The sequence below is a fragment of the Eschrichtius robustus genome, chromosome 6, assembly GCF_028021215.1.
Source record: "Eschrichtius robustus isolate mEscRob2 chromosome 6, mEscRob2.pri, whole genome shotgun sequence".
Taxonomy (NCBI): Eukaryota; Metazoa; Chordata; class Mammalia; order Artiodactyla; family Eschrichtiidae; genus Eschrichtius; species Eschrichtius robustus.
Window position 1 is genome coordinate 55,425,336 of NC_090829.1, and position 20,165 is coordinate 55,445,500.

General features: G+C 33.8%; 1 protein-coding gene across 15 annotated transcripts in view; it reads left to right on the forward strand.

Annotated features, from left to right (window-relative positions):
• The window catches only part of NAALADL2 (N-acetylated alpha-linked acidic dipeptidase like 2), a 1,511,782-nt gene that overhangs the window by 1,281,086 nt on the left and 210,531 nt on the right, over positions 1 to 20,165 (forward strand). For 14 of the 15 annotated variants that reach the window (XM_068547430.1, XM_068547429.1, XM_068547431.1 and 11 more), the window contains one exon: positions 13,875 to 13,970. The exons of the other annotated variant lie outside the window; for it this stretch is intronic. In XM_068547430.1, coding sequence (XP_068403531.1) covers positions 13,875 to 13,970 — 96 coding nt within the window. The remainder of the gene's footprint in view (positions 1 to 13,874; positions 13,971 to 20,165) is intronic. 15 annotated transcript variants of the gene reach the window in all.

Genomic DNA, 20,165 nt, shown 5'->3' on the forward strand with positions numbered 1-20,165 from the left:
GATTTCTTTCCTTCTGTTAACTTTGGGGTTTTTTTGTTATTCTTTCTCTAATTGCTTTAGGTATAAGGTTACGTTGTTTATTTGAGATTTTTCTTGTTCCTTGAGGTAGGATTGTATTCCTAAAAACTTCCCTCTTAGAACTGCTTTTGCTGCATCCCATACATTTTGGGTCATCATATTTTCATTGTCATTTGTTTCTAGGTATTTTTTGATTTCCTCTTTGATTTCTTCAGTGATCTCTTGGTTATTTAGTAGTGTATTGTTTAGCCTCCATGTGTTTTTATTTTTTACAGATATTTTTCCTATAATTGATATCTAGTCTCATAGCGTTATGGTTGGAAAAGATACTTGATGCAATTTCAGTTTTCTTAAATTAACCAAGGCTTGATTTGTGACCCAACATATGATCTATCCTGGAGAATGTTCCATGAGCACTTGAGAAGAAAGTGTATTCTGTTTTTTTTGGATGGAATGTCCTATAAATATCAATTAATTCCATCTTGTTTAATGTTTCATTGAAAGCTTGTGTTTCCTTATTTATTTTCATTTTGGATGATCTGTCCATTGGTGAAAGTAGGGTGTTAAAGTCCCCTACTGTGATTGTGTTACTGTTGATTTCCCCTTTTATGGCTGTTAACATTTGCCTTATGTATTTTGTTGCTCCTATGTTTGGTGCATAAATATTTACAATTGTTATATCTTCTTCTTGGATTGATCCCTTGATATTATATAGTGTCCTTCTTTGTCTGTTGTAGTAGTCTTTATTTTTAAGTCTATTTTATCTGATATGAGAATTTCTACTCCAGCTTTCTTTTGATTTCCATTTACATGGAATATCTTTTTCCATCACCTCACTTTCAGTCTGTATGTGTCCCTAGGTCTGAAGTGGATCTCTTGTAGACAGCATATATATGGGTCTTGTTTTTGTATCCATTCAGCCAGTCTGTATGTCTTGTTTGGAGCATTTAATCCATTTACATTTAAGGTAGTTATCGATATGTATGTTCCTATTTCCATTTTCTTAATTGTTTTGGGTTTGTTATTATAGGTCTTTTCCTTCTCTTGTGTTTCCTGCCTAGAGAAGTTCCTTTAGCATTTGATGTAAAGCTGGTTTGGTGGTGCTGAATTCTCTTAACTTTCGCTTGTCTGTAAAGGTTTTAATTTCTCTGTCGATTCTGAATGAGATCCTTGCTGGGTAGAGTAATCTTGGTTGTATTTTTTTCCCTTTCATCACTTTAAATATGTCCTGCCACTCCCTTCTGGCTTGCAGAGTTTCTTCTGAAAGATCAGCTCTTAACCTTATGGGGATTCCCTTTTATGTTATTTGTTGTTTTTCCCTTGCTGCTTTTAACATTTTTTCTCTGTATTTAATTTTTGATAGTTTGATTAATATGTGTCTTGGCATGTTTCTCCTTGCATTTAATCTGTATGGGACTGTCTGTGCTACCTGGACTTGACTATTTCCTTTCCCATATTAAGGGAGTTTTAGCCTATAATCTCTTGAAATATTTTCTCAGTCCCTTTCTTTTTCTCTTCTTCTTCTGGGGCCTCTATAATTCGAATGTTGGTTCGTTTAATGTTGTCCCAGAGGTCTCTGAGACTGTCCTCAATTCTTCTCATTCTTTTTTCTTTATTCTGCTCTGCGGTAGTTATTTCCACTATTTTATCTTCCAGGTCACTTATCCGTTCTTCTGCCTCATTTATTCTGCTATTGATTCCTTCTAGAGAATTTTTAATTTCATTTATTGTGTTGTTCATCATTTTTTGTTTGCTCTTTAGTTCTTCTAGGTCCTTGTTAAACTTTTCTTGTATTTTCTCCATTCTATTTCCAAGATTTTGGATCATCTTTACTGTCATTACACAGAATTCTTTTTCAGGTAGACTGCCCTTTTCCTCTTCATTTGTTTGGCCTCGTGGGTTTTTGCCCTGCTCCTTCATCTGTTGTGTGTTTCTCTGTCTTCTCATTTTGCTTAACTTACTGTGTTCGCAGTCTCCTTTTCGCAGGCTGCAGGTTTGTAGTTCCCGTTTTTTTTGGTGTCTGCCCCCAGTGGCTAAGGTTGGTTCAGTGAGTTGTGTAGGCTTCCTGGTGGAGGGGACTGGTGCCTATGTTCTGGTGGATGAGGCTGGATTTTTTCTTTTTGGTGGGCAGAACCATGCCCAGTGGTTGTTTTGGGGTGTCTGTGACCTAATTATGATTTTAGGCAGCCTCTCTGCTAATGGATGTGATTGTGTTCCTGTCTTGCCAGTTGTTTGGCATAGGGTGTCATTGATATGGAGGTCTCTGGGAGAGCTTTTGCTATTTGATATGACGTGGAGCTGGGAGGTCTTTGGTGTACCAATGTCCTGAACTCAGCTCTCCCACCTCAGAGGCACAGGCCTGACACCTGGCTGGAGCACCTAGACCCTGTCAGCCACATGGTTTACAAAGGAGAAATCATCTCAGGAGTGTTGCTTTGCCAAAGATCACTCAGCAAGGGATGGTGAGTGTCCCTGGCCAGGCAAGCTTGCATCATTGTTTGTCCCGTTATGAAGATAGGCTGCCTGAAATGGCCTCAGCAAAGCTGCCACCTGAGTACATCATTAGTAGAAAGGGTCGATGGGCAGTGGCAGTCAGCCAGACAGGCACAGCAAAGAAGACCAGAAGGATTCTTTATTTACCATAGACAAACATATATTGTATATTTATTACGTAAATAGTATATATAATATAAAATATATCTTTTAGCGTAATAAACATATATTCATAATACATAACTAGTAAATATTTGTATTTTAAATTATTGTATTATGCAATATTTATACATTTATTATATTTACTCAGATTAATTAATAAGAACATTGTTATTATTATTGCTATTGTTATTAAAGTACCTATTACTGACATATTTTTAAATCTATATTCATTTATATTATCCTGAATGCCAACATGAGTTTTCTGGAGCAGAGATCAGACTTATTATTATTTACAGCAGTAACATCATTGGTTCCTTACATCCCATTCTCTTCCCCTTCTGAGGCAATAAGAGCCAGATAGACAGTCTTGCATGCTATAACAAAGTACAAGAACCCTGAAAATATGAATTTATAAGTTTATGTGTACGTTGTTTCCCTTCCCTCCTAAGAGAGGGAAAGAAGCTTCCTTTCCCTAAGGTAAATAAATTCTCCTTAGAAAGGGAAGGGGATGGTGGGATTCTTCCCCATTGGAATGTAATATTACATATGTAGTGTTATGAATGTAATGTAATGGTATGTTTCCAGGGTTCTGGGTTTTATCCCCTTTAAAGAGTAAACACAGATTTACCTCCAGAAAGGTAAATCTCTTCAGGTTTCTCTCACTATTCAGTCATCATTTAACTTCCAAGGCTTGTTATTTAATACAGGTTCCGGTAAAATTTGCTTATAAAATCTTAGCCATGCAGATATACATGAGGATTTCCTTTCTGACAGTACAGTACATAGTAGGCACTCAGTAAATGATAGCTACCAAAATCACTATTATTGAATTCACTGTTCTCTAGCTAGACTTTGTTTTAGTCTCTTAGTATTCCTCCTACATACCAAAAGCTTTAAAGTTTTATTTTAATTTGCAGTTTCAGGAGAATTAAAGATGAGGATATTATGTATAAACATGTTCATTTAATAAATCCTTGAAATTTCTGATATTATTTAGTAATTAACACTTGTTGAATTAATAAAATGTTATTTTTGAGACTATACATGCCCTATTCCTCCCTTTCCTGTGGATACTAAGAAAGGCTTCGTTAATTTCACTAATAAAAAGCCATTTCTATATAATACACATTTAGCTTAGCCTTGGAAAGTGTAGAGACAAGAAAGGGAAATGAAAGAATTTATCTGTGACTATGTTCACTCAATAAGTACCATAAAACAACTGGACAAGCAGTGATTTATGTGTGGAATTTTATCATGGATTTTTAAACCTTAAAACGATCTCTATTGTATCCAATTTAGTTTTACACTAAACTGGGCACTCATTTTTGTCTTGCAATTTCTATAGTATCCTCTCTAATATCTAGCACTGACTGCTAATCTGGCTTGATTTTCGCATTTGAGATGCAGGATTATGGAATGTGAGTAGCAGCAGATTGGAGATGAAGATCTGAATTCCAATCCAGGTTGTACCACCTAGTAGCAGAATCTATCCAGTTAGATAATCTCTGAATCTCAGTACTTATTCATAAAATGAGGGTAATGATAACACCACTTTTCTGATCTTAAACAACTGTGGCTATCAAAAAATAATGTATATCAAAGCAACACAGAAAACTTTAAAACATGGAATATATTTGTAAGAAATCATGGGGGTAAGAAGACAACAGCCAAAATTTTAATGATTGTAAATAGCTGTGTAGGAGATGATACAAAAATTACCAACATGATCAATACCTCAGATCCTATTAAAATGATAAATAGGTGATATTATGAACAATTTTATAGCAATATATTTCATAATTTAGATGAAATAGACAAATTATTTGAAAACCAGAACTTACCAAAACTTACACTAGAAGAAGAGAAAGAAAAATCTCTGTGGGATGATAGTAATGTCCCTTATCTAGGAAAGTTGTTTTCCTTTAAGATATAATTTATACACAATAAAATGCACAAATTTTATGTGTTAAGTTAGATAGGTTTTGACAATTTTATACCTATGTAAACACCTTCCAAACCAGACCACTCCTTGAATTTGTAGCTAATCCACAACTACTACTTAATTAGAATAGTTTCAATGTGTGCCTCACCTCAGGGTTATTTTACAAATGTATAATCCTTCAATTTTATGGTTATTCTTGAAAAGAGGAGAAGCAAGGATAAAGTCTGAATTAGAACTGAATCTTGAGGTCTGTTACTAGCAATAACCTTCCCAGGCTTTAGCATAGAAAGCCCATTGAAGACATGAAGATAGTAATTGTAGTGTGGTGGTCCCCAAAACAATATGTCACCTGGAACCTGTGAATGGGACCTTATATGGGGAAAGAGTCTGTGTGGGTGTAATTAAATTATGGATTTGAGATAAAATCATCCTGAATTATCTGGGTGGGCTTTCAATCCAATGACAAGTATCTCTATCACAGACAGAAGACACACAGAAGACAAGGCCATTTAAAGACAGAGGCACAGATATGAGTTATGCAGCCACAGTCAAAAAGCTAGAAGAGGCTAGGAAGGAATCGCCCCTAAAGTCTCAGGGAATGAATGCAGTGGTGCAGGGCCACTGGTGATAAATACGCACAACGAAGAGCCTGTAGGCAGTCAGTTGCTGGTTTCAGAAAAAGGCTGCTGATTTCTCATCTTTCTGTTTTATAAGCTGATACTTTATTATATTTATTTACTTATTTTTTTGGAAATATGTACTACAGGGCATCACAGCTACAGAGAACTCTGTTTAGGAGTGAATAGAAAAATACAACAATAAATAGTTATATTTATTTTTTCCTTCCTAATGTGAAACTATGCTGCATTGGTCCCTTGCACAGTGTTAGCAAGTGTCAGCAAGTTCATTGCTCCTCCCTCTTCTTTTGCTGGAAACAAACAAACAAAAAACAAAAGAATTCTCGTGGAAGTTTAAGGGATAGAATGTAAAAAGAGATGAGTTATCTCCTATAACTCATCTGTAGAGTTAATAACAACTCTTTATAGAGTTAATGTTATGAGACCCTAGAAGTTGCGGGGCTGATAAGTGGGACTTTGGGTCAGTCATTTTTTGTCACCTTGTTAATACAACCTTTGCAGGGTTCCTCCCCCTGAGCCTGCTCTTTGTGCTGGATTGTCACGTGTTATTCTTCTATCCATAATGGCAGCACAGATATGGAAGCATTAGCAAACACTACTCATTGGTTTTACCATATGGAATAATTAATGTTTATTAAGAAAGCTTAATAAGCCATATCTATGCACTTAATCTTAATTATTTACCATCAAAATATTATTTACCATTGAAATATAAGTAAACTAAAGACATTTATTATAACAATGCCTTAATTTGTGAAATACTCTGATAAGAGCATCTTTTATTGTTTGGTTCTTTGTTGTTGTACCTTAGCTTTCCCTGCCTCCTGATCTGTCTAGAAAGTGTGATATGAAAAACAAAACAAAATAAAACATAAGCATAGACTATTTAACTAGTGATGCACAGTTTGTATTTATTAATAGGTAAGACAGGCGCACATTCAATGATTAAGGGAGGAAAGAAGGCAAAATAAGTAAAGCTGATTAGCTTGAAGAAAGTCTAAAATATGAAGACTGGGTCCTATAAAAGTATTGTGTTGGCATGTAAGAACTTCAAGACCAAAAATAAATCATGAATTCAATGGAATGATTCACAAAAGCTAATATTACAATTATTATCCCCATCTCAAAAGTACTTTATAAGAAAAGGCAAAATGTTTAAGAAACACACACCCAGAGCTAATTTTTAGTGTTGGTTTTCTAATAAATATTTTTTGACTTTGTAAAAATGATTTAATCTGAATTTTCCATGTTTTGCTTTGTATACTTGGGTTGAATTAAGATTTCTAATATCTTATCCAGGTCTCAGATTAGGATGCTAAATCAATATGAATAGAACTATGAAGGTGCCTTGAATATTTTCAATAAAGCCAACACTATGGGCCGTCCTAGAACTTGAAAAAAATAATTGAAATGAAAAACATGAGTGAATTCAGAAAATAATGTCCTGATGTTGTTCTATATTTGACCCTTGGATTGTTACACTTTTATTTAGACTCCACATCATCTCAGGTCTGTTTTACTTTGAATAGTGATGAGAATGTTATGTTTCAAAAATTGTGGCTCTAATTACCTTTTCTCTCAGCCCAGCGTGGCATGAATGTCAGTGCCATTCAAATCTTGCAAGTGTTTTAATTTCATATATTAAATTTAAGTATTGATGTGTATATTCTCTGATTGCAGAAAGGAGAATATTGCAATGAAGGAAGTGCACATGGGACTTTTTAGATTCAATTTTATTTAGTCTAAGCAGGGAGTCTTTGATTACATCCTTTAAACTGTGCATAGTGTTTATGCCACTTAGAGAGTAGACTAGGACTTGGAGGGAATTGGAACAAGAGGTGAGGGAAATCTTTTCCTACTTAAATGCAAAAGCACAGAATCTCAGGCTATGAGAAACTTTGGCAGTGAGGAGGAGGTGTGTGGCATAGGAATGAAAGTGTGGGCTGTGGAGTCAGAGAGACTTGGGTTTAAATCTAGCTCTACCACTTACTTATGGTATGATCTTGAGCTACTGTCTGAAATTCATTGGTTGTCAGTTCCCCCATTGGTAAAGACAGGGTAATAATAGTTTCCACCTTAAAAGTAAGTGTGTGGATTAAATTAGGTGATATGTGTAGAGTGCTTGGCCTAGTATTGGTAAATGGAAAAGGCAATTATTATCCTATTCATTCTAGGTCATGCTCATTGGGTGCCAACTGTATAAAATTGCGTGCAGACTGTTTTTGTCTAGTTCAGCACCCACTAAACCCACATGGACTAACTATTTTAAACGGTTATTTCTGGAAAAAAAATGCAAAGGGTATATTTTAGTATGGTACTGAGTTAAAGTTTAGTCAACTCAATCCAGTTTAGAGCTGAATTACACATAACCTTTGTTTTTGTTTTTGTGTTTTTTCCTTTCTTCACCTCTGTCTACATACTAACATTGTCTTCCACCATATTTTTAGCCTGCCCTCATTTCATCCTTTTTCACCAATGGCTCATCTACTTACAACTCTGATTTCTGGGTAACTTTAGTGAGCTTTGAATTCCTTTCCTTTAAGACTGTGATCTATTTATTTCCCCCAAATTTTCTGGTATTTTTTAAATCTCTTTTTATCTTCTGGATGCTTTCTCTTATATTAAAAATATGTCCACATTAATCCAGTCTAAAACACAACAAATAAACTCTTTCTCGATTCTTTTACTCTCTGTAGTTAATGATCAATTTTTCTAACTTCTCAGCCTAATCTTAATTTCTAGAGAGAATAATGTAGTTCATAGTTGATGTTTCCTTTCTTCTCTTCAGATTTATTCTCTCAACTGATTGCATTGTCTCCTGCACTCATGAATCCACAGAGACCCCTCCAACAAAGAACACCAAGAACCTCTGAAATGCTACTTCTGATGAATAATTTTTATCTTAACGTATTTCTTCACTTCCTTTGAAGCATTGATTATTTATTCCCGAACAGTCTTTACCTTTTTGACTCTCATGAAATCACACTCACCTGGTTATCTTTACATTTCTCTGATGATTCCATCTATAATGTCATTGTGGGTTTTATTTTTATTCTCCCACTCAAATATCAGTGCCATTCAGAGAACTTGTTGTTATTCAGAGTGTCATCTGTGCTATACTCAGTATACTTCTAAGTCTGCATGTAGTCCCCTTTTACATTTTAACTACCATGTACATGCTTTTCAAGTTATTGTTATATCTTTAGTCTAGAATTTAGTCTTTAACCAAATTGGTGTTGAATGACATCCCTCATTTTCTGGGATAACATCACATGGATGTCCCACAAACACATCACCTCCAATTTTATCACTCATTTTATCAAATCTAGAAATACTTGCAATCTTGACCCCTTTTTAAGGTTTCTAACTCCAGTTAATTACTAAGTAGTACCAATTTTATCTCAAACATTTATCAAACACATCTCCTCCTCTCTGTTTCTACTACCACTGTCCTGACTTAACTTCTCACTCTTTCTCACTGTATTACTGCAATAGTCTTCTGTCTATACTTCCTGTTTCCATCGTTTCTCTTTTAAATTTATTCCCCACATATGCATCAGTGTGTGCTATCCTGAATACACACTTGAAAATATCACTTGCTCTGTTCAAAACCCTCCAAGGACTTCCTATCACCTACAGAAATGGTTTTCAAACTTTATTTTAACAACTGTAGGTTTTAAAAGAAAAATTTCACATAGAGTTTAATATACAAATACAAATTTTTAGTAATTTAAATTTCAAAACTCTGACTCTTGATTATATAGAAAAGCAATTCCTAGCAAGTGTGATAAAAATCAAACACCATCCAGTACTAGTGTAATCCTTTCCTCCTTACTGAGCATTTTATATACTTTGTTATTTTGCTTGATCCTGACATGAGCTGTCTGGTGTTAGAAGGGCAAGTATATTTACATTTCAGCTTTATGGAGGATGATATTAAGCTTGAGAGATTAATGACTTACTCAAGGTTGTCTGGCAGTCTTAGACTAATTTAATAAGAAAAGAGTCTCAAGTCTTAAAAAGCTCATGGTATAGTGATAAAAACAGAAATATAACAAAAATATAATAAATGGTGAGTAAAAAACAAACACAAGGTGATATGGAAAGACTGACAAGAGAACTATGAACTCTGATGGGTTGGTGAGGATCGAGGAAAAACAGTTATAGAAAGAAGCCTGATAAACAGATAAAGAAAAAAACATTCCAGGCAGAAGAAGACATGGCACAAAGGGACAGAGATAGTGAAGGTAAGGATGAATTCAAAGTTTGGTGAATAGACTGCTGTGACTGAAGCAGTAGCTATATGAAAATAGTGCAAATAAGTTTATGGGAAAGAAAGACTTGTTTAAAGGTGAAAGAAGATAGGTTGGGACTTGTTTGTGAAATATACTAATGAGTTTGGACTTTCCTCTACAGACAATAAGGACCATAGTTTGGGTGAAAGTAATGAGTAACTGGACTGTGGCAACAAATAGGAACTTGTAGAGAATTGTCTAAACATATAGATTAGAAAGAAATTGGCTAGTGTAGTTCTGTGGTACTAAGGGTGAAAGAAATGGGAGTCAAGAATGACATAAAATTTCACATTTGGGTAAAATGTAGGTATTATGCTATTATCCAAGGTAAGAAATGAAAGTGACAATGGGGGAACACATGCTCATGATTTGCAACATGAGTTGATGTGTCTGAAAGCTCTTGTAGGCAAAAAATGATGAACTAAAAACAGGAACTAAGCTAGAGATAAAGAATTATCTTATTAGATAGATAATTGGGAATTATCAATCTGAATTTGGTCACTGAAGCCAGAAAAGTAGACCAAACCTCCTAGGGAGACTGTGATAAGGAGAAGATTGGGTAGACCACCTAGAAACAATAAAAACTCAAAAAGGAAAAGAGAATCCAGTTATAGGTAGAAAATAATATATAAATGGAGAACCAGCAGAGTCAAATCATGGACTTTAGGAAAAAGAGTTGAAAGAAGAAAGGTGTGCTAAATATTGTTAAATGTTACAGAAAGGACAAGTAAGTTTAGAGGCTGGGGAGACACACCGAATTTTAAACTAGATCCTGGATAGACTTTTCTTATCAATATCACTTCTTCTGTGATATTCTTACTGTGATCTCCATGTGACATACATACAATATTAAGTTCTGCATATCTTAACTTACTCTTTCATTTCAGTCTATCAATGAATTGTTCTAAACGAAAGTGCTCTCTAAATGGTTAGTGGTGTTTTACTTGCCTCTGTTCATCAACAGGTGGGAGTCATTATCAAACAGCTATCACTCATAGTTAATTTGATAGCAGTGAAAATCTTTTACAAAGCATATATTCTTCTTTTTAATCTTTTCATTATTTTTTATGTCAGGATATATAAATACCTGTTCATAAATGATGATTATTATATTGAAAAGGAATGGTAGTGTCTTAATATTTTCAAAGACATTGATGTTAGATCTATTATCATCCAAATCACATTAGATTAAGTTCCATGAGATTAAGGACAGCATCCTGCATTTAGTGTAGGACCTGGCATACAGTAAGTGTCAAATGCATATATTTTTAAATGTTTAAAAAAATGAGGCACTAGAAACAAAGAATGGTATGAAAGAGATAGGTGAAGGAACCAGAAAGAGAAGGAGATTATATTAGAGAATAAGGCACATATGGATAATTTAAATTAATATGTTCTGTTTTTGAATAATTGAAAGTTCAATAAAAACTTCATTAATTGTAACTCCCAATTTCTATTCTTATGGAATCATTCATTTTGAGGCTCGCTGATATTTTACTTTTGCACTATTTATGAAGTTTTGTTTTGCTAAGTATACTAATCAGGTAAAATTATTTCAAGTTTATTTACAACTACTTATGGGGCAAACTTTTTAAGAACTTCAAGCTTAATTATTAAATGAAAATGAATGCTGCAAATTGTCCATGTCATACTTTCACTAAAGTCAATTCAGAGATACCTCTATGCAAATTGTACACTGTTTATCCCAGGATCATAGATAGAGTCTTTGGATTTCCTTTAGTTCAGCATCATACCGTAATCACTACCCCATCATTACCACCCTCACCATCATTATTATGATATTTATTGTTTTCAGCAACATCATCAATGTTATTAACATAGTATCTCCTATGTAGCAGGATTGGACTGTTCACAACACCTCTGTGAAATATATGTTATTCTCCAAGTTTCTTAGATGTTGTAACTAATCCTTTGGAGATTAAGATGCTTAATATGGCACAACTGTTAAGTGGCAAAACCAAAATTTTAACCTATTTCTATGTTGACTGCCCAAAATACCTCCACAAAACCCTGTTGATAAACAAAATTAAGTGTATTAGACCTATTTCAGTAAAGAAGAATACCACCTTGACTGAGTGTATTAGTTTCCTAGGGCTGCCATAACAAAACACAACAGATTGAGTGACTTAAACAACAGACATGTATTGTCTTAACAGTTCAGGGTGTTATCAGGGTTGGTTTTTCCTGAGGTCTGTGACAGAGAATCAGTTCCAAGCCTCTTGACCAGTTTCTGGTGATTTTGAGGCAATCTTTTGAGTTCTATGGCTTGCAGACACATCGCTCCAATCTGTGCCTTCATGTTTGAATGCTTTTCTCTCTGTGTACAAATTTGTCTCTAAATTTACTCTTTTTATAAGGACACCAGTCACATTGTACTAGGGACCAACTCTATTCCAGTATGACCTCATTCTAACTTAGTTATTTATGCAGTGACCTATTTCCAAATAAGATCACATTCTGAGGTACTAAAGGCTAGGATTTCACATATGAATTATTCAACCCATAGCACTGAGTCTTAGTAGTCTCTCAAAATGGGGAGAAATTAGGAAAGGGCATTTATGATATTTTAGGCCTTGGCTGTGTGGTTTTATGGCAGGTCTTAAAAACTGGAATACTGGTTGGAACTGGGCAGTTTCTAAAATTACTTTTAGATTGATGGGTAAAATGAGGAGAGGAACATAAACAAGTTTTGACAAATAAGTGTTAGTCTTGATAGGTAAGCTATTTGGTTGATTCATGGTCTTATTATCGAAAAGTACATTTATGCTGGAGCAAACAGCTAAATTACTTTATTTTTTTAATCGCAGTATTGTTCAAAATAGGGGGTTAAGAGTCTGCTTGATCACAGAATTATTTAATATATAAAGACTTACAATTATGTTGGTTTCATTTCTCATGTGTATGACTTCTGAGTCTATCAACTACATCATCCTAACTTTCTTTCCCACTATTGATATATCCCAACGTAGTCTGTTCTGCTGTTGGATTACTCTAATAAATAGTTCTAATAGAATTCAAATTAAATTTGTTATCCTGTGTGGTCATTGTTGGTGTAGACTTGATTTAATCTATCTTTCCCACGATAGTTTTTGAAAAATTTACCTACCTATATATCTACCATCTATTTTTCTTTCTTTCTATATATCTATCATCTGCATAAGTACATATATTCTGTCCCAATCTTATATTTTTTAAGATAAATAAGTTTAGTTACTTCAGGTTTTCAAATGAAAATTATATGTAGATAATAATTGTTTCATAGGATACTTATAATGTTGATAACTATAAGAACATTGTTTTAGGTATTGTCTTAGTCCATTTAAGCTGTTATAACAAAGTATTACAGACTGAGTGGCTTGTAAACAACAGAAATTTATTTCTCAAGTTCTGGTGGCTGGAAGTCCAAGATCAGGGTGCCAGCATGGTTAGGTGAGAGCCCTCCTCCAGGTTGCAGAATTCTTATTGTATCCTCATATAAGGGGCTAGGGAGCTCTGTGAGGTCTCTTTTATAAGAACGCTAATTCCAATTATGAGAACAAAGCCCTCATGACCTAATCACATCCCTAAGGCCCCACCTCCTAATACTGTTACTTTGGAGATTAGGATTTCAGCATATGAATGGGGGGGGGCATAAATATTCAGACCGTCGCAGATAGCTACCTTATCAGCATCCCGTGTCTTCTTGCATCCTGAAATTTATCTGCACCTGCAAGTACAGAATGATTAATTACAATATCTTGATTCGTTTCAACCATCTTAACGCTAAGGGTTTGATACAACGTTACTACTTTATTGGCAGCACATAAAGCCATGAGGTCATTCTACTCAAAACATATCCTACTATTGTTTTGAAGTAAGGTTTGCAGTATTTAAAATATTATGTACCCTGTTGCCTAGACTTTTTTTTTTTATTAAAAACATTCCATTCTACCAGTCTTTAAGCATAAATTTTAATATATAAAATAGAGAAGGGGTTTTAGATACGGGTTTTGCAGTCAAGGTATCTTACTCTACACTAAGTCTGCATTTGAAAAATAAAAGGGTGAACTGCAAATAATGATCTCTTCTGAGTAAGAAAACATTCTTTGGTAAATACAAATAATGTCAAGTGTTATAGAAGTCTAATCATTTTAATTTATAAATATTTTGTGACTGATTAATTATATCAGCAGAATGAAGTCCAACAATCAACAGAAACCTTACAGCAATTTAGAGTCATTTTGAATCTTTAAAGAAAATCCAATAAGCACTTGAAAAACAAAATCAATGAAGAGTTTAGAATGTTTATTTTCTGGTTTTCCACAGGGTCCAAGTTTTCTCTCTGAAGGCTTTTTCCCTAAACTTGCAACAAAAATTGAAGAAATGGATCCTTTTTTCAACCTTCATGAGACCATTACCAAGGTAGGAGAGGAATGCATTCATGAAAAGATTGAGAAAGTTTTGTTCTTTCTGTTAGTAGAAGGAGGAAAGGAAAATAACCAATCAAGAGAAATATATATATATATATATATATATATATATATTCATTTGTAGAATATACTAGAAAGGATTTCAAGTACCTCCTATTATTTTACTAAGGAGTAAATATGATAACTCAATCAAGATCATACAGACCAATAACTGATGATTTGTATTAAAAAATCAATTATTTTTTAATTGAAGTACAGTTGTGAAATATTTTGTACATTACAGGTGTACAATAGTGATTCACAATTTTTAAAGGTTATACTCCATTTACGGTTATTATAAAATATCAGCTATATTCCTTGTGTTGTACAATATATCCTGGTAGCTTATTTTATACATAATAGTTGTACCTCTTACTCCCATGCCCTTTTATTTCTCCTCCCTGTCCCCTCTCCCCACTGGTAACCACTAGTTTGTTCTCTATATCTGTGAGCCTGCTTCTTTTTTGTTATAGTCACTAGTTTGTTGTGTTTTTTAGATTCCACATATAAGTGATATCATACAGTATTTGTCTGACTTATCTCACTTAGCATAATGCCCTCCAAGTCCATCCATGTTGATGCTGATGGCAAAATTTTATTCTTTTTTTATGGCTGAGTAATATCCCATTGTATATATACCACCGAAATAAATTCTTAATAAAATTCTTAATCTGAAAGTAGACTTGTGGTATATTCTCAAGTATACACCCTTTACTTTAGATTAAGGGCAATACAAAATGAGTCCTTGAATTTCTGTATCTTCAAAGTTTTGTTTCAATATTTAAGGTACGTTGTTGTTTGTGGTACTTTATTGTTGCAGTTAAAAAAAAATAATGGCTCTTTTTCTTAAAGAAAACGTTAGACTGAATTTACAATAATTGCTTTTCTTTGATGTTGCTCATACCTATTTTTATGGTATATACTTGGCTGTGAGTTTATAGAATGAAGAAAATTAAATCCTACAGTATGGAGTAAATAAGTTTAATGTTCTGAGATCATATGACATTATGTGAATTTTTACATTTACCAACAATTGATTTAACCAGTCATAACCAGTCTTTGGGGGATAGAGTTTGTAGAGAATATTGGCATTTCAGTACACTTAAAATAATCCATATTTATATATGCTTAGTTGAAAGATTGAATCATTCTTAAATCTTCTTAGTGAAATTTTACAAGGCTGTTTTTCTGCTTTAGAAAGAGGAATTGTGGTATAATAACTGAACTCAATGAGTGGCAATGGAATGAGCTCAGAACACAAAAACTAAAATTTTAGGTCTACCCTCGCATTTAAGAGATGTGTACGTTTATTTTTTTCTGAACTTTTAAAATAAAGAGTTTGGACCATATTTTACGTAAAATTCTCCTAAGCTCAAGATTTCTGAATTTTAACTACATTTATAGCTCTTTCCTTTCCAGTCTAATCTAGTTCCTTGATTTAGTTTTGAATATATCCATCCTCTGATCATTATTCATTCTTATTTGGATATAGTAAAATAGAAGTGGCCCCCAAATAATAACTCCTTAGCATTTAAAATCTTAACTGTACTCCTGATGTGCAAAGAAAGAGGGGGAGAGAGAGAGAGAGAGGGAGAGGGAGAGGGAGAGAGAGAGAAAGAAATACAAATCTGATACCTATATCTATATATCTATATATATATATTTGAGTATATATATATCTATATACATTTGGATGAGGATGTGTGTGTGTTTATATGTATGTGTATATATGTATATATTTGTTCAAATGTTATGGATACTTAGAGCCTAGGTTTATATACTTATTTTTAAGTAAAGCATTAGAGGATTTTTAGGGCAATGAAAGAATTAATACTTTCTCCAATTTTTCTGCTTTTCTGTGTGGATCAAGAAATTCATGGATTTTTATAGAAGGGGCAGTTTGAGAACATATTGGTATCAGGTATACAATGAGATGATAATGTGTAGCACATGAAATTCCCAGCCAGAGAAAATTCTAAGGTTTTGATTTTAGAGGTATAAACACTCACTGATTCTTGCTACATGAGGTCTCGGCCATCCTACAACTCCTAAGAATGTTGGGAAGCAAGGATGGATGGGTCAGAAGGGAGTAGGGGAGCATAGAACATGGCCTGACACATAAATATGAGATCAGTACTTAGTGTCAAACAGAAAATAAGAGACCATTTGAAAGAAGACACAAATTTATGCACAGATATTGGTACAAGTTCTACATGTATTTTCAAATATATTTCTTGTGTAAGCAGATCTTTAACCCATTAAATGGATGGTGGAAAGAATTCTATGTGTATGAAAAATTAAAATCTAAAGTGCAGAAGCAGGTGTTCTATGACATTTTTTAATGATGGCATATATTTACCTAATGTTGATACTGTTTCCCCAGTCATCACATTACCTGTGGTAACCACTCATGTTGTAGACTCAGGCCAAGGGAAGAAATTGTGCTTCAGAAGTTCAGTCTTATTTCACCAATATAGGAACTTGTGGAACCATAAAAAAAAAAAAAAAAGTGTTTAATAGATACTTTGTTTTATTTTTTTATTTTTTTTAAACATTCTCACAAGAATTTGGGTCTTTTTTTTTTTTAATTATTTATTTATGGCTGTGTTGGGTCTTCATTTCCGTGCGAGGGCTTTCTCCAGCTGTGGCAAGCGGGGGCCACTCTTCATCGCGGTGCGCGGGCCTCTCACTGTCGTGGTCTGTCTTGTTGCGGAGCACAGGCTCCAGACGCGCAGGCTCAGTAGTTGTGGCTCACAGGCCCGGTTGCTCGCGGCATGTGGGATCCTCCCAGACCAGGGCCCGAACCCGTGTCTCCTGCATTAGTAGGCAGATGCTCAACCACTGCGCCACCAGGGAAGCCCAATACTTTGTTTTAAAATCAGATTTTCTTTGATCAACAACAAAATGAAAGTATAAATATAGAGGGGTTGACCAGAGCACAAAACTAGGAAATATGGATTTTAGTTCTATCTTGACTCCCAACTTGTTATATTATTTAGTAGAACTTTATTTTCTACATCAAAAAGTGGTACAGTCATAATGGATTTCCTCACTAGGATTCTCTGAGATTGAAAAGATGGTGCGTACATTTTCTCTGGAAATGCAATATGTATATAATTGAGTATAATTATTGACACATTAAAGAATACTAGTGCTAATGTCTTCAAAATAGGCCCTTACTTGCATTTTCTACATTTAGCTTTTACTTTAAAGGAAAGAGAGGGGGAAAAAACAACTTAGATATGAAAGCATATAACTAAATTAATTAATTAAATGCTGAGAATATAGTGATAAATTAATGTGTACAAATGGAGTATAAAATTTAATTTGTGAAGTGTTGAGGTCTTTAGAATATTTTGTTTCAGTAAGGATAATAGTGGTATTATCACAGTATATCACATGTTGATTATAATCCACATAGTAGTGTGATATTATAGAAATAGTGCTGGGTTTTGAATAGAAAGATATAGATAGGTTTAAATTCTGTCACTGTCAATTATGAAAATGTTATGAAATATGAGGAACACTTCGTAAAATGATAAAGCACAGTTATTATTGCTATTATATCAATACTAAAACATTTTCAAGAAATCAGAAACAATGGAAATACTGAAGATACTATTTCTTATTTTCCCAATAAAAGTTTAAACTTGATACACAACACTATAACACAATCATGTATTTAATGTTATCTAATTAAACACAAAAATATACATCTTATAGAAATGTTCATATAATACAATCTGTTGTTTTTTTCCAAATTAATAACTGCATTCTGGACCTTTGTTATATACCACAAATATAATTTATGTCAAATTAAATTACAATTTCAAAGGATTAAAGAGTTAATAATTTATCATTAGTGCTTTTCTGAATTAAAAATAAATTAAAAATAAATAAACCACACTCACACATGGGATGTGAGCTGTGAGTTGAATCCTAGTAAGTAGTTTTCCAATGTTGTCCTGTAGTTCCTTTTTAAAAAAAAAAAATGTTTTACAAAGTTTGAATTTATCTTGGCATTTGCCTTTTTGATATAAAGCATGAAACCTAAGAAAGTAAAGAATAAGGCTCAATATTGATGCCAAAATGCGTAATTTATCATGGATTCAGGGACAGTCAGGTGGTACAGTATAAAGCTGCTGAAAGGTTGCACCCTACCTCGATGTTGAAGATGTTTTCTTATCCTCTAAAATTACCTTAAAAAATAGCATTTGTTTTTTTAAATTATCAGAGACCAAACTAATTCTTCCAAAGACTAAACATGAATGAAATACCAATATAAATCTTAGCTGCTTAATCCTTTAATAAATGAATAAAAATCACCATGGATTCATGTTTTGAAATAGGCTTATTTCTCCTTCTACACCTAGGAATTTTCTCATTATATTTCTAAATCATCAGCATTTAGCTCATAAATTGTTATTAGATATCTAAGCATTCTAGTAGCCTACTATAAGCCAAGGATGAAGCAAAACACTTGAAATAAAAAACAATTAACATACAGCAGTGGGTCCAAGGTAAGCAAATCAATTCAATATAACATACTAAAAGAGATGACAGTAATATGGACAACGTATGGGAGGGAAGAGGATGAAGATTTTACCTCTATGAGACTTGAAGAATTCACCAGAGAGGTGATGCTTGAGGAATTTAAGAATTTTAACTTTATCTTAATATCAGTGAATTTCCCTTGAGATTTCCTTAAAGAGTAGGTTGTTGGTAGTAGTGTGCAAGAATGATGATGTGTAGTTTAGAAAAGAGAAGATAGATTTAAGAGATATTTCTAGCACTGGATATGCACAGGATATAGGATTTACTGGATATGGAACATGCAACAGAATGAATAGTAAAGAATCATTTGAATAGTTCTATCTTGGACAAAGTTGATATTATTGAATTAACTACATTAGGGGCTGGCCTGAAGAAAGTGGTAATGAGTTTGACGATGGATATGTGGAATTTTGTTTACTATAGGGCATCTAGGCAGATATGTCAAGGAAGCAGTTGGGTACATGAGGTTAGAACTCAGGAAGAAGTAGGATCTAGAAATGCATTATCTGATATAATAACCACTAGTCACATGTGGATTTAAATTAAATTAAAAATTAAATTAGAATTTCATTTTCTCCATCTCATTAGCTACAATTCACATGCTTAGTAATCACATATGGGTAGTGACTACTGCACTGAATAGCATACATTATGGAACATTTTCATCATCACTGATGATAAAGATGATGTTACCCTGATGGTATTCATGATGAGGACAAAAAGCAAAATGGAGAGGACAAACAACCCAGGGTAGAGTGTTTCATTGAATCTACAAGATGATGCTATTCTAAGAAGGAGAAATATTCAAAAGCATATCCACACACCACCTTGCACCCATTAGGATGGCTAATATCAAAAGATAAAACATAACAAAGCAGAAAATAACAAGTGTTGGTGAGGATTTGGAGAAATTGGAACCCTCACAAACTGTTGGTGGGAATATAAAATAGTAGTGCTGCTGTGGAAAACAACATGGCAGTTCCTCAAAAAATTAAAACTAGAGTTACCGCATGATCCACCAATTCCGCTTCCGGGTATATACCCCAAAGAATTGAAAGTGGCATCTTGAAGAGATATTTGTACACCCATATTGATAGTAGCATTATTCACAATAGCTAAAATGTGGAAACAACCCAAGTGTCCATAGATGGATGAATGGATAAGCAAAATGTGGTGTGTACATACAACAGAATATGATTCAACCTCTAAAAGATAGGAAATTGACATTTGCTATAACATGGACAACCTTGAGGACACTATGCTAAGTGAAATAAGCCAGTCACCAAAAGAAAAATACTATATGATTCCACTTACATGAGATTCCTAGAATAAGTCATAATCACAGAGACAGAAAGCAGAATGATGGTTGCCAGGAGTGAGGGGGAGAAGAGAGTGGGGAGTTAAGTCTTTAACGGGTATAGAGTTTCAGTTTTAAAAGGTGAAAACAGATATGGAGATGGATAGTGGTGATGATTACACATTATGAATGTATTTAATATCACTGAACTGTACACTTAAACGTAGTTAAGATGGTAAATTTTAAGTTATGTGTGTTTTACCACATTTTTTTTTAATTGGAAAAAAGTATATTCAC